This window comes from Staurois parvus, unplaced genomic scaffold, assembly GCF_062004578.1.
Source record: "Staurois parvus isolate SC_StPar_1 unplaced genomic scaffold, SC_StPar_1.0 ptg000090l, whole genome shotgun sequence".
In the NCBI taxonomy this organism is placed as follows: domain Eukaryota; kingdom Metazoa; phylum Chordata; class Amphibia; order Anura; family Ranidae; genus Staurois; species Staurois parvus.
The window spans coordinates 13,808,109-13,823,955 of record NW_028317886.1 but is presented as its reverse complement, the minus strand read 5'-3'; the positions used below and the strand labels follow the sequence as shown (position 1 = coordinate 13,823,955).

At 42.2% G+C, this 15,847-nt stretch overlaps 1 protein-coding gene across 1 annotated transcript in view; it reads left to right on the top strand.

The window, feature by feature from the left end:
• LOC149468266 (uncharacterized) overlaps window positions 1–15,539 on the top strand; it is a 134,850-nt gene extending 119,311 nt beyond the window's left edge. Inside the window, exon 21 of the mRNA XM_089670427.1 lies at window positions 14,545–15,539. Coding sequence (XP_089526553.1) covers window positions 14,545–14,550 — 6 coding nt within the window. The 3' untranslated portion in view covers window positions 14,551–15,539. The remainder of the gene's footprint in view (window positions 1–14,544) is intronic.
• Window positions 15,540–15,847: the final 308 nt, after the last annotated feature.

The following is a 15,847-nucleotide window of genomic DNA, read 5'->3' as shown; positions in this document are numbered from 1 at the left end:
CAGAAAGCCAAGCCCTACTAGTTTCGCCATGAATGACGTCTTCAAGAAATTCAAAATTGGACAATTTTTATATTCACTGATTTAATTATTTAAATTACTTATGCACTAAAAAATAGTTTTGCACATAATTTTGATATTTTTTTATATTAATTGAGAATAGATATATATATATCTTTTGCACTAATGTTTCTACACTAAATTAGGAATAGTTTGTGGTTTTAGCGCATTCCTTTATTTAAGTTATAGCACTAAGAAATTTATTTGGTTTCTTTGAGGTGGAATTGCTGCTTTAAAGTATTAAGGGTGTGGCGCTTTTATTACACTTGTGACAATGTCCTTTTTGTCTCTTTCGGTCAGTTGACCATGTCGACCACTCTTATGTTTATCAGATGACGTTTTCCTGGAAATTGTATATGCCGTCATAACCTTTGATACTGTACCTCACGACAAATAAATTAACAACTTCAGTCACAGAGACACCACCTAAGCGGGCACCAACAACTTTTTCTCTTTGAAGCTCAGTAAGCTCGGACATGACTCGGTATTACTAGCAGTGCATGCAATGAATGACGAAAGTGATGTTTCATCACTTCCTCTTTCAACAGGAAACTTTGTCTTCACTTTCACACCTGCAGATCATGTAGTCTTTCCATGTTTTTGTCTTACCCCTGCATATATACACACCAATTTTTACTTGCCTTTCTCGTTTCTGACTAGGGTATTTATGAGTGGAGTGTTACAAGATTTGTCTAAAGAAATGAAACTCCTTTTGCAGGGGATGCATTACATTTAATTTCAGTCTTCTGAGAAAAACAGTTAGCCATACACACAAACTGAAAATGTGACAGTTGGGGGATGCGGTCTGTACAGTATATGAAATGCCTTCAGGCTGCCATGGTGCAAGGCATTTACCATTTTGTCTCCACCTATTAACATGCTACTTGTTAGCAGAGAAGCACTGTAGTACAGCTGATTGGCTCCTTGTGCTGCCCCTCCCTCTCACAGTCTGATCTCCACTGTAGAGGGAATGGTACAGCTTAATACCAGGTCAAATTCAGATACATTTTAATATGTAATTATTAATACATAGCTTAATTCATTTGTGTCCTTTATATTAGCCTGGGGTTCAACTTTAAATTCTAAAATTACTTGTGTAGTAATTGTGCATATGTGTATAACAAAACTGAGTTTCCCTTTAAACTCTATGGTATAGCCTTTGGCTCCTGCTGCTGTCAATCACATGCTGTGAGAAGGGAGCAGGGGGTGGGGCCGAGCTGCACTGTGTGTGTCAATAAACGCACACATTCCGACTTGGGAGGGAGCCCGTAGGTGGGCCCCCATAAGAAGCAGCTTCCCAGGGGCACAGCAAGAAGAGGAGGAGCAGAGCGCACCAGCCAGGGACCCCAGAATAGGATGTTTGGGGCCATTCTGTGCAATACCATTGTACAGAGCAGGTAAGTATACTATGTTCTTTTTTTTTTTTTTTTTTTTTAATATATACATACACCTGTACAACCTCTTTAATTCCAACCACCCTTATAGGGTATCACTGTATTTCAGTGGTCATGATGGCATACCACATGTCACCTTCAAGTGGCACTGCAGAGAGTAAAACATATGGATCCATGTGGCAAATGAACAGGAAGAATTGCAATAGAGGGAACTGGTTGTATAGAATTATCAGAAACTGGCACATTTTTCACTTGGATAGCTTGTTTTATTTCTGAATAAAATATCTACACTTTGAATTGTACAGGTACACTCTAAAGGGTCTGTTTATTAATATTTTAAACAAGATTTACACAGCTTTCACACAGTATTTAATAATTTAACAGTTACATTTAATTAGAATGTGTGATTCCTGGGTGAAAGTTATGTGAATTTTGTGTGGAAAAATATATATAGACCCTTAAATTGCCATATGTATTAAGTTTTATATATCCTGCGTTCTTTCTTCTTGTCATTTACTAAGAGGATATTTGTTACTATTTTACTGGGTTCAGACAATGTGGTAAGCATGCTTTTAGCATATAAATATATAACTGTGTTGCTTTACTTTTTATATATTTTGTTGTGATCAGCTTATCATTTTACTATCATAATCATTTAACTCAAATTCAGTCTTTTTTTTTTACAATAGATGCATGTTAAATTACTACTTTTCATTAGCACTTTGAAACACTTGTAATTGTCAAAATAAAAGTGTAAATTTAAAAGTGAATATTTTTGTTGTTCTTCAAAAGACTTGTATGAAGACTGAATTTCTTCTGCTGTGCATTATTAAAGAATTCATATCCTTACAGCTTATGTTGTATTTGATGTATGTTTGTAAGTTATCAGTTGCACTTATATACAGAAGTCTAAAGCTGGCATGGCTAAATTTCTGCATCCAAGCTAAAATGTATGGATGGAGGAACCTGCGTTGCCAGCTATTGTATGTATTTAGTCAGCCACAGCACCCGTAGCTGCTTGAATACTCAATCAATGACTGTGTCTGATAGGATGCAGTCACTGTTCAGCCAACAATTTTCCACCCAACTGTGATTCTTCATTCGAGCTTTATCGAGCCAGGTGGTGCTGACAGAGCCACCCAAAGCTTGAATGTCAGCAGATTCAAACAGAAATTACCCTGGCTGTGTATAGCCAGCTTAATCCCTTGATGCTGATGTCACACAAATATGAGGCCTTACAGAACTGGGCTATTGCGTATACTGCATATTTGTGTACCTGCCTTTGTGTTGGGAGCGCACTCCCAGCACAAAGACCGGGGTGTCACTGGGAGCCCCGGGTCCCGATTGTTAGATACCCGATTCCGGGTCACATGATTGTTGTGATGGCCTCTGATTGGCTATCACAGTGATCAGTCACTGTACAGCCCGCCCCCCTTGTTTTTTTTTTTCTCTCTGAATGGAGGAGAGAGAGACACTGTATCTCTCTCTGTATCTCTCTCTCTCTCTCTCTCTCTCTCTCTCTCCTATTTCTCTCTCTTATTTAAAATAAATAAATATTAAAAGAAAAAATACCTAGATCAAGGTTTGATCTAGTTCGGTGACTGGGTTAGTGTTTGGGTCAAGGTTAGGGTCAAAGGTCCTTTTTTTTTTTTTTTTACACATTGGTGTCTGTGTTTTTTGTTTTTTTACCTAAAACACACTATGTGCACTATTGTTTCTGGGCTGTACTACAGGTACAAATGACATACACACATATGGTATCGCGATCGTCAAGAGCTGGAAAATTTATTTTAGGTTTTTCTTATGTTAGGCTATGGTAGTAACAAGAAACACACAGCTGATGATGATGATTTTTTTTTTTTTTAACTATTTTGGGCCAGTTTTCCTTTGATAATAAAAAAAAAAATCAGGAGATATCCATTACCATTTACCACCAAATGAAAGCCTAATTTGTCCTGAAAACAATACAGTATAATTCACCTGGATGCACAAAGTAGTTGTGATGATATGTACGGTTTTACTAACACATGTTGCAAAATTGTGCTTAGACATTAAGATTTGTTTTACCCTTAGGCGTGAGGGGGTTAAGTTCAGTAAGCAGTAGTTATTCTTACTTGGCATTGCAACCATTATTCTCAACAATCTCTGCCAATGACTGCTGGAAATAAGCCACATGGCAGAAAACTTTTCGTTTGAAATGAAAAGGGTACTAGGCTTATTTCACTAAACAATGAAGCTACAAACTAGTCTCCTTCTGTCCCCTGTCACTTTTTCACATTTTGCTCAGTGATGACGTGTTCCACTGCAGCTTACAGCAGCACCTAAAGAAACATACTGTGCATGTAAGGAAGACTGAAGACCTTCTTCCAATACCACCACATGTTGTACTGATTTAAAAACTAAGGGGTCAAATAGACTCTTCTCCATGATAAGTTGACCACAATTGAAGGATGCCCAGAAAAGACTGCATGCCATTCACAGAAGAGGTACTGTATCAGACTGTACCAGCAGGGAAGTGAGTATTACAGACAGAATTGCCATGGGACCCTTTAAAAAATTTTAATTGGTAATTTTTCATTTCGATTGTAGATCGAATACAACAGGGGTGCTCAACCCGTAGCCCTCTGATGTGGCCTGTGACCTCAAGCCAGGACAGTGCATGCCCAGGGTTGGCAACCTGTTGATCGCCATCTGGGCTTGCTGACCCGCCATCCTAGAGCATCAGGGTCCAGGGAGCTGGCACCAGCAGCTGAAGGAGCAGGAGCCACATGAGCCAACGCTTCCTCTGTAGTGTTAACTCCTGTCCCAGACAGAGTGATACCAAGTGCCCTCTACCTCTAATCTTTCTAGCAGCCTGTAGAGCAATGCCAGCAACAGCTGAAAGAGGAAAAGGACAGTGTATTAACCACTTGCCTACCAGGCCCTTATTTACCAGGCCAATTTTCAGCTTTCAGCGCTGCCGCACTTTGATTGACAATTGCACGGTCATGCAACATTGTACCCATATGAAATTTTGATCATTTTTTTCTCACAAATAGAGCTTTCTTTTGGTGGTATTTAATCGCCACTGGGCGCTTTACTTTTTGCGCTATAAATAAAAAAAAGTGCGAACAATTTGAAGAAAAAAAATTTTTTGTTTCTATTATAAAATTTTTCAAACAGGTATTTTTTCTCCTTCACTGATGTGCGTTGATGAGGCAGCACTGATGGGCACTGATAGGCAGCACTAAAGGGCTCTGATAGACAGCACTAATGAGGTGGCACGGATAGGCGGCACTGATAGACAGCACTAATGAGGTGTCACGGATAAGCGGCACTAATATGCAGCATTGATAGGCGGCACTGATAGGTGACACTGATAGACGGCACTGACTGGCATCACTGCTGGGCACTGACTGGCAGCACTGACTGGCACAACCCCTGGGCACTGACTGGTGGCACTGACTGGCAGCACTGCTGGGCTGCACTGGTAGGCAGCACTGGTGGGTGGGCACAGGTGGGTGGCACTGGTGGGCACAGGTGGGTGGCACTGCTGGGCACAGGTGGGTGGCACTTCTGGGCACAAGTGTGTGACACTGCAGAGTGGCACAGGTGTGTGACACTGCAGAGTGGCACAGGTGGGTGCACTGCTGGGCACAGGTGTGCGGAGCTAGTGGGCGCACTGCTGGGCACAGGTGGGCGGAACTTGCGGGTGGCACTGCTGGGCACCGATCATCAGGGCACTGATCGCAGTGCACCCGTGGCTTTCCTGCGAGTGAGGGCATAGACTTCTATTACGCCCTGCGGGTTTGGTGCGCTTTCTGAAAGCGCACCAAAACTCCCGAATGTAGAAGTTTTGGTGCACTTTCAGAAAGTGCACCACACTCACAAGATGTAATTGAAATCTATGGCAAAGTGCAGCTAACCTGCAGGAAAGCCACAGGTGCACTGTGCTACTCCCATGGTGTGGGTGAACCACAGCCCATCAATGTGAAAACAGCCTTATAGGGGGCTCAGGACAGTAAGGGCTCATTTACATTTGTGGTTTGAGGGGCAGTAAAACCACATAGTTCATTGTGGCCCACAACCAGTTACTAAATCATGTAAGTGGCCCTCACTCTTCAAACGGTTGAGCACTTTTGCTCTGCAACATGATGTAAAGACTTTATTATTGAATGGGTTTAACAAAAATAGAAAAAATGGGGGAAGAGAGATTGGTAAAACACATGGGAACAGTAAAGGAATTTAAACTTAACTAAGAGATAAAGAAAGCACAGCAAATTTGCAATAGATAAACATATGAATGTGGATTAAAGAGGTTAAAATGGTTCTAAAGGCAAGGGGTTTTTTTACATTAAGGCTACTTTCACACTGCTATGTTGCAAAAATGCTGTAAAAACACATGCATTTTTGCCACGTTTTTGCTGCATTTCCGAAGCATTCTACACCTGTGAAAAAGAAACGTGACTCGAAAAACTCATCCGTGGGTGTGTTTTTGATACATTTTCCATTCATTTCAATGGGGAGGGTTTTTTTTGTAACAGCACCAAAAATACAGCAAGCGGGAAAAGCGTAACTGACCCCCAGGGTGAAAAATCCAATAGGATTTAATGGTCATGCATTTATCTTTTGCTTTTCTTAACACAAAAATGGAAGAAAAATGGACCAGGAAGAAAGGACCAGTGTGAAAGGAGCCTTATGCATAAAGGTAAAAAAAAAGCTTCCAGTATCAGCTCCCACCCAGCTCCCTAATACTTTCCTGGCTCCTCTTCCAATGCTGTTCCTGAGACTCATCACAGGCACAGAGACAACAGCGGAAGCCGAGCTGCACTGTGTGTGTTTATGGACACGCACAGCCCAGCTAAGGATTGAGTCCGCACGTTCGCTTCTATAGTAAGTGCTTGCAATGGGGGCAGACATAGAAGAGGAGGATCCAAGAGCACCAATTTGGGACCCCAGAAGAGGAAGTTTGGGGCCACTCTGTGAAAAACAGTTGCACAGAGCAGGTGATCATAACATGTTTATTATTCTAATTTTAAAAATCCCCCTTAATAACTCTTTAATAAATGTGGAATTCTAAAAACAGCTAATTTAAAAACATTTGCAAAGTTGAAAATTTACTTTTTCCAGCTTAACTAAAAAATAAAAATTTTTGACAAGTTGTGCTGATTACTGAACAGCATTGCTGTTCATGTTCTAAAGCATTTCCTTATTTACATGCGATCAGCAGTGATTGGACACAGCTCATCACATGACAGAGCCGAAATCATTGGCTCTTTCCACTGATCGGTGATCCGCTGTTTCCCAGACCATCATTTCCTTATATGGTGGACGGGAGGTGGTTAAAAACTAGAAACCATTGTCAACAAGAGAGGTACAATGCCGTATGTGCACTAAATAAAGTAAACCCTAAACAATTGCTGTGTTTTCACCCTTTTAAAAATCTTTTATTGTATCAGCACTTCTGATCTCCTGCAGCCTTTTTACAGACCCTTCCTGCCTAAATGTATGCATTTCAGTGATGACTGTATGGCATTTCTCAGGATGGGTTTCCTGATGTGTAATGTCCACACCCATCTCCTCTCACACAGCAACCCCCTCATCACCCCTCTCCCTGATGGCGTCACCACTGTTCAGACCTCCACCCCACCTAACATCCCTCACACTGAAGCCCCCTCAACACTCCACTCCTTCGACCCTACTACCCTTGAGGAGGTCACCAAGGTCTTCTCTGAAGCCCGCCTCACCACCTGCCCCCTCGACCCGTCCCCTCACAACTCCTACGACCTCCTTCCTCCTCCATCCTACGCTCCCTCACCCACATCTTTAATCTCTCCCTCTCTTCCGGCGCATTCCCCTCCCCTCTGAAGCACGCACACATCACTCCCATACTTAAAAAGCCCTCCCTGGACCCCTCTGACCCATCTCCCTGCCACCATTCACATCCAAACTCCTCGAGCACTTAGTCTACAATCGCCTAAGCTCCCACCTCAACGACAACAACCTCCTCGATCCCCTACAGTCAGGCTTCTGTCCCCTTTACTCTACCAAAACTTCCTTACTCAAACTCTCCAACGACCTGCTAACCGCCAAAGCTAATGGCCACTATTCAGTGCTCCTTCTCCTCGACCTCTCCACGGCTTTCGACACAGTCGACCACCCCCTCCTCCTCAAAAAACTACACTCCCTTGGCCTCAGAGACTCCGCTCTCTCCTGGCTCTTGTCCTACCTATCCCAACGCTCCTTCAGTGTTACCTATAACACTACTTCCTCCCCCTCACTCCCCCTCTCTGTTGGGGTCCCTCAAGGCTCTGTCCTAGGGCCCCTTCTCTTCTCCATCTACACCTCCTCCCTTGGCCAACTCATACACTCTCACAGCTTCAACTACCACCTCTATGCCGACGACACGCAAATCTATCTCTCACCCCCTCGCCTCACCCCCTCAGTCTCCGCCTGAATCACAAGCCTACTGAACGACATATCAGATTGGATGTCGCTCCACTTCCTTAAACTGATCCTCTCCAAAACCGAGCTCCTAATCTTCCCCCCAGCCCACACACCACCCCCTACTGACTTCTCAATCATGTCCAACAATGCCACCATCAGGCCCGCCCTGCAGGCCAGAGTACTTGGTGTCATTCTTGACTCCAATCTATCCTTCCAGCCCCAAGTCCAATCACTAACAAACTCATGCAGACTCAACCTCCGCAACATCGCCAAAATACGTACGTTCCTAACCCCAGAAACCACTAAACAGCTCATCCACTCTCTCGTCATATCACGACTCGATTCCTGCAACTCCCTTCTCACTGGTCTGCCTCGCCACAGGCTATCCCCGCTTCAGTCGATCCTGAATATGTCAGCCAGACTCTTTCACCTTACCAACCGCTCCGTTTCCACCACCCCCCTCTGCCAATCCCTCCACTGGCTTCCGATTGCCCAACGGATCAAATTCAAAATCCTAACACTGACATACAAAGCTGTCCATCATACTGCCCCAAACTACATCACCGACCTAATATCCAAATACTACCCAAAACGCACTCTCCGCTCCTCACAAGACCTCCTTCTCTCTATTTCCCTGGTCTCCTCCTCCAATGCCCGGCTCCAGGACTTCTCCAGGGCGTCACCCATCCTCTGGAACTCCCTACCCCAATCCATCAGGCTATGACCTACTCTCCTCTCCTTTAGGCGCACCCTGAAAACCCACCTCTTCAGGGAAGCCTACCCCACCCCCTGCTACTTGCCGACCTCTTCCACTCTTCCCACCACTCCATCCCCCACAACTTTTCCTCCTGTACCACTATCCCCTCCCTCCTAGATTGTAAGTTTCAAGGAGCAGGGTCCTCGAACCCCTCGTGTATCGCATTGTATTGTTATTGTACTGTCGCATGTATTGTCTCCCATTGCAATGTACAGGGTTGAGCAAACTGTTGGCACTTTATAAATACTGTATAATAATACATAGTCCCTTGTAGTCTAGATTGGGAGCATGTAACAGGTTGACAATGCAGATGGACAACTGGGTGACAGGGACAGAGCATTGCCACTCTATAGCAGGAAGTACCTGAACAAGGACCTTCATTGAGGAATCACAGGTATTATTTTTATGACAGTTGCAGGTTTTAAAAAAAATTCAAATGTTTTAATATAAAATATGAGTAAAATAGACTCTCATAAAACAGCGCTCATCTAAATTCAATAATGAAAACAAAGAAGCAGAAATAATGGAAAAAATGGGAACAGTTCTTCCACCAAAGTGTAATATAGTGTGTATCACAAAGGTCCAGTCCACCTTAATAGTTGATCCAAGAACTATCTCTGTAGTTAAAAAGAATCACTCCAACACCTCTGTGCCTTAGGTGGCTGACACCCCATCAAAGTGAACACTCACCAAATGGTGATGAATAACAGACCATATCGAATCTCCTCCTCTTAGATTCATTAATCACCATCAATCAGGTAAGTGTCACAAATCTGATGCATAGGTGGGCAACAAAATAAATCATAAAGCGTAACTCCGTTTAAAATGGTTAATGGTTATTGCCACTAACCACTAACTAAATGTTTTAATATGGGATTTTATTGATTGGGTTTACGTACACAATAAATATTGTTATGAACCATGGTGACTCACATTTTTCTCAATAGAGAAGCTCCAAAGTCCAGCAAACAGGCCCAAAATTCAAATGATTTCTTACTGTTGGCAATCAAAAGTATATACAGTAGCTATATCTAGTATATATGGTCATGTGCCTAGTTGTAATCTATCAAAAATACTACAAATGTTTATCAGTGGTCATTACTTATTGTCCTTTCTTCTCATCTTTGTTTTTTTTTTTTTTTGTTTTTTTTTTTAATTTAAAAAGGTAAAGAAAACAGTACAGGTGACAGTGACACGACCCATGCAGGGGAAGTCCCTGGTAACTTCGGGTTCACAGTATATCTAACAAAAAATAACCTAATGTGATGGCTCACACACCAGTCTACAGCACCAGGATTATGTGACAAAGCATCTCCTCTTATTAGTGATACCTAGGTGCATGTAGCAGACATATATTCAACAAGCATATATCAGGGTAGTAAGCCGATATGTGTAGCGTGATGGCACTGCTGGGCAAAATGGTTAGAAGAGCCATCCACTCCTGCTGACGTAGACTCCTGATATATGCTTGATGTGAGAAAGGATGCTGCTCTAACCGCTCATGGAATCTTGTATGAAGATGGCCTCAGCCGTCGCTCTGGCCACTCCCCTGTGACCAAGCCTCGGTGGGTGGGGCAAAATGCGTCAGAGGGCGTGGTTGGAGTGACAGCTGAAGCCGTCTTCATACAAGATTCCATGAGCAGTTTGAGCAGCGTCCTTTTTCACATCAAATATATATCAGGGGTCTAGGTCAGCAGGAGTGGATGGTTCTTCCAACCATTTTGCCCATATGTTGTGAAACTTTTTCTTTCTGCCCCTATTTTCATATGTATCCCAGTAGAGAAGGAGATTCGAATTGATTAAGTGTTTCCAAAATACAAGAGAGGGAGAGGTATTGGGTTCTAAGGTAAGGCGGATCTGAGTGACTGTATTTATTACATTCACCACCCCGGTCCAGACCTGGGAGATGGACAAGTCCAAAAAATTGTGAAAGAAGTCACTGTCTGGATGGTTACATCTTCAGCAGGTGGGGACAGACTAGAATTCACCCCATGTAGCCTATGAGGGGTGAAGTATGTTCTATGTAGAATGTTGAACTGGATCAGCCTATCTCAAGCAGAGACCAGTTGTTTGAAAGGTACGTCCCAGATAGCTGATCGGTCTTCATCATCCATTTTGGGTATGATCCTCTGCCATTTCCCCCAGAGACCAGAGAGGTCAGAAAGAATATTGAGGATGAGATGTTGATATAAGGATGAAGCCAGTTTCAACAGTTGGTCTGTGCGTAACAAATTTTGTGGAACTTCTCTTCATCTTGTAACCATTATAATTTTTCTCCCCATCTTAGATCAGCCATTCTTAAATCAGAGATTTGTAGAACCCTAGGGCTCCTCCAGTGTATGTTGGTGGTTCCTTGAACTATGGCTGATTGACCTTCCATTTAATATTGCTTTCATAGTTTGAGGGAACACCTCTTGGCAGAGCCAGCTTCATGACACCAATTATATTTTTAGCTGTCTGTAAGTGTGGAATTCTTCTTACTAACCAACAATAAAAGGGGCATTTTCCCACTGACCTTCATAAATTGGTTTTAGCAGGGGTCCCCCAAGACCTGTTATTTATTTAAAGGAGTCTTCGGGGGTTGAAAGGTTTAAAAATGCTGTCTTAGGTTATTACTTTGTTTTCAGTAACAACTTTCACTCAACAGAATACAAATTGGTTACCAGAAAAATGAGATGTTTATCATTAGGACCAAAGAGTGACATGATCAGTGGTGTATATAGGTTTTGTGCTGCCCTAGGCAACACAAAGATTGCCTTTTTCCTTGGGTCTGCATACTGGTTATGATTATTATGAGGGGGTCCCACTTTCCTATATGGTTCAATTTTACTGAACAGCAGAAAGATTTAAGTACAGCGTTTTATTTTATGTTCTGGAATTTTGGCTGCCTTGCAAAAAGTGAAGTCAGCATCAGCTTGCTGTGGATGTCGGAAGGAGAGAGCAATTAGGAGTGCCAATCTAGTCATATATTCTCACTCATCCCTGTTGAACACACACATAGGGGGTGATTTACTAAAATTGGAGAGTCCAAAATCTGATGCAGCTCTGCATAGAAACCAATCAGCTTCCAGGGGTTTTTGTCTGTATATTTGAACAAGCTTAAGTTAGATGCTGATTGGCTACCATACAGAGCTGCACCAAATTTTCACTCTCCAAATTTAGTAAATCAACCCCACAAAATCTAGGGGGGAGAACAGCACCAGCAACCATGTATGGTGGCAACCAGGTGTTTCCTAACAAAACACTCAAATAAAAAAAAAAAATACAAGGGGTTTGTAGCATAAGCATCTTATATCAAAGCATACCATGACTTTGAGCATCCCTACCCTTTTTGATTACTAACCTGCATTATGCAGTGGAAATGGAGATGGGTGTTCAGGTCCTAAATAACTTCCATATACAGGTGCATCTCAATAAATTAGAATATCATCAAAAAGTTAATTTATTTCAGTAATTCAATTCAAAAAGTGAATATAGATTATATAGATTCATTACACACAGAGTGATATATTTCAAGCATTTCTTTTAATGTTGATGATTATACCTTACAGCTAGTGAAAACCCAAAATTCAGTACCTAAGAAAATTAGAATATTGTGAAAAAGTTGAATTTTGTAGACTCGAGGTGTCACATTCTAATCAGCTAATTAACTCAAAACACCAACAAGGTTTCCTGCTTGACAGTTGTCCAGAAGACAGTCATTGACACTCTCCACAAGGAGGGTAAGTCACAAAAGGTCATTGCTAAAGAAGCTGGCTGTTCACAGAGTGCTGTATCCAAGCATTTTAATGGAAAGTTCAGTGGAAGGAAAAAGTGTGGTAGGAAAAGGTGCACAAAATTGCTAAATAATCTCGACGGATGCTGAAATTGTACACTTAGCTGCACTGGAAAAAACAGACAGGCAAGTAAGGCACTTTTACTGCAGAAGAGTTGTAGACAGTATATCTCTTCTGCATTCAAAAACCTGCCTGGACATTTTTTTAATTAAAGTTTCTTTTTAATGTAATTCCAAAAAGGTTTTTTCAATTTTTCAATCTATTAAAATCAGCATCTTTCATTTGAAAGATGCCTGGTGATCCTGTCATGGAGGATGACTACAACTGCATGTGTGACTATGCTGACACACATTGCATAGGCATGATCCATTTTTGTAGCCATCAGGAAGCTGATCTAGAGCTATGATTTGCATATAGACAGGAAGTGGGTAAAAGAGGCTGGAGGTAGAACGTTTTGTAAACAAAAAACGAGAACAAGGAGAGACCACAGTTTGCTTAAATAAAGTCTACGACTGTCCCCCTACAAAATTATTACACTGCCTAGATATCGGTTTATTACTATTGCAGTGTACCTAGTCTTCATACTTGTTCAGACGTGTTGTTACCTAAAGGTGACCTTTGTGTAGCAGATTGTATGATTTTTCCTTTCGTTTTTTTGCATGTTTTCTTGGATAATGTACTTCTTAACCGCTTGCCCGCCGCCCTGTAGTAATGGCTACAGGGCGGCAGGGCTGAGCAAAATCACATATATATATATTATCACATATATATATACGTGATTTGCATCTCCGGGTAGGGGGTGTGCGCACGCCACCATACCCGTGCCGCCATTGGTGGCTACGAATGTCAATCACTGGGTGCTGGAGATTCCCCGCCGGCACCCAGCGATCGCTGTGTAACACTTTCAGGGGAGAGACCTATGTGTAAACAACACAGGTCTCTCTCCTGCCAGCAAGAACATGCTGCTGTGTAATTCTCTGTTTCCTTAGTAAAACCCACAAAACACATTATGTAAAACGGCACACAGTTAACCCTTTGATGGCCCCAGATGTTAACTCCTTTCTGCCCAGTGTCATTAGTACAGGTCAGTGCTTTTTATTAGCACTGATCACTGTATTAGTGTCATTGGGATGTCAGTTAGTTCCCACCCAGTGTCAGAATGCCCGCTGCAGTCCCACTATAATACGCTGATTGCCGCCATTACTAGTATAAAAAAATTAAAATTAAAATTCCAGTATATATACCACCATTTGTAGATGCTATAAATTTCACATAAACCAATTAGTTTACATGTATTGGGATTTTTTTTAGCAGAATACATTTTGGCCTAAATTTATGATGAAATTTAATTTCTAAAATTTTTGTACTGGATATGTTTTATAGCAAAAAGTCAAAAATATTGTGTTTTTTTCAAAATTGTCAGCCTTTTTTGTTTATAGCACAAAAAATAAAAAACACACAGGTGATCAAATACCACCAAAAGAAAGCACTATTTGTGGGGAAATAAAGGACATAAATTTCATGTAAATTTTATGTACAGCGTTGCATGACCGCGCAATTGCCAGGTAAAGTAATGCAGCACCGTAACAGAAAAAATGGCCTGGTCAGGAAGGGGGTAAATCCTCTGGAGGGCAAGTAGTTAAAGTGGAACCTATGTTTATTTGTCGACATACTCTACCTGCTACATTTATACATTTATCCCAGCGTTTAACTAATGCCTGGAAAGCTTATGCATACAAAGATTTGCAGGACGCCTGAACCATCCTAGGGTAGCCCACTTCACTTCCTCATCATTGTGTTCACCATTCCCACAGAAAGATTCCTCTCTTGTGCAATTCCAAGGCAGGTTATTCATCGATTATCCAGGATCAGGTGTTCCACACGTTGAATGCTCACAGGAATGACTGCCGTGGGCTGGAAACCACTACGACTGGGATCATCACTGACGGACTTGATGGCCATCTCTGAAATGTTTACACCATTCAAATGTCTTACTGAAGCTTAGCATCTCATCACAGTACTGTGCTTGAAGTCTTCTGTAGATATCTGGGGGTTCTACACCTTAGTCCACAAGAAACTTCATCACCACATGCTGTTCCATGCACGCACTAACACTGTTGTTTGCCATTCACAGGAATGACTGCTGTGGGCTGGGAACCACCATGAACAGATCATCACTGACAGACTTGATGGCCATCTTTGAAATGTTTACATCATTCAAATGTCTTACTGCGGCTGAGTGTGTTATCACCTTTCTGTGCTTGAAGTCTTCTGTAGATACCTGGGGGTTCTACGCCTTCATTCCCAAGAAACTTCATCACCACATGCTGATCCATGCACGCACTAACACTGTTGTCTGCCATTCACAGGGATGACTGCTGTGGGCTGGGACTACTATGACTGGGATCATCACTGACGGACTTGATGACCATCTTTGAAACGTTTACACCATTCAAATGTCTTACTGCAGCTGAGCATCTCATCATCATACTGTGCATGAAGTCTTCTGTAGATATCTGGGGGTTTTACACCTTCCTTCACAAGAAACTTCATCACCCATACGCTGTTCCATGCAGGCACTAACACTCTTGTCTGCCATATTGATTAATGGTCTCTGGACCGGCCCATGACATGTGAGCCGCCTATCATTAATAGGACACACTTGTCACTAATGCATGTAGTACTGCCACACTAGCATCCCTTTTTATACCTGTAAAATTAAAAGTCCTAGTTTGACCTGAATGCTCCTTGTATCATATTTGCTTGGACACAACCAAAAAGTCAGGGGATGCTTTTCAAAGTGATTTCTTGGCAAAATAAAGCATGGAGACATGTATACATGGGTGAATTTGCTTTGAATATTAAAATGAAATAAATAGCTTTTTGGTTTGTGGTGCTTAGATACATTGTAGTTCCGCTTTAAATAAAGAGTTTGCAAAAAAAAGAGAGAGAGCCTGAAGATCAGCAGCACCAAGATGCATGAAGGAGGAGCCTTGCCGCACTGACGTCACGCCGCCAAGGCCGCATGGAAGGCCGGCAGACATCTTAACTTCTTGTAAGCTTACTACCATACCTTATCTTTTACCTGGAATTTTGCCAATACTTAATAAAATACTACACTATCCAAAATTTTCGTTTTGTGGCTTGTATATGAGCCATTTAAGGTGGATCACTATCCTTTTGGCAACAAACTTCTATGGTGGAGATGCATAAGAGGAGATGTCCCTATGTGCTGAGAGGGTCTGGTTTGTGAGGTCTGGAGTGCTTTTCCTGAGTGCTGTGTATGTACCAGTGAAGCCCCCTGTCCCCGCCAGAGCCCTGATGTCCACCAAGGTTTCCCCGGATATTATTACATGCGCATTAACATTGCGCTTCTGGTGAGTGCAAGCATACTTCAATCCCTTATCACTGAAGTCACGGAATTTGACGCATCACTT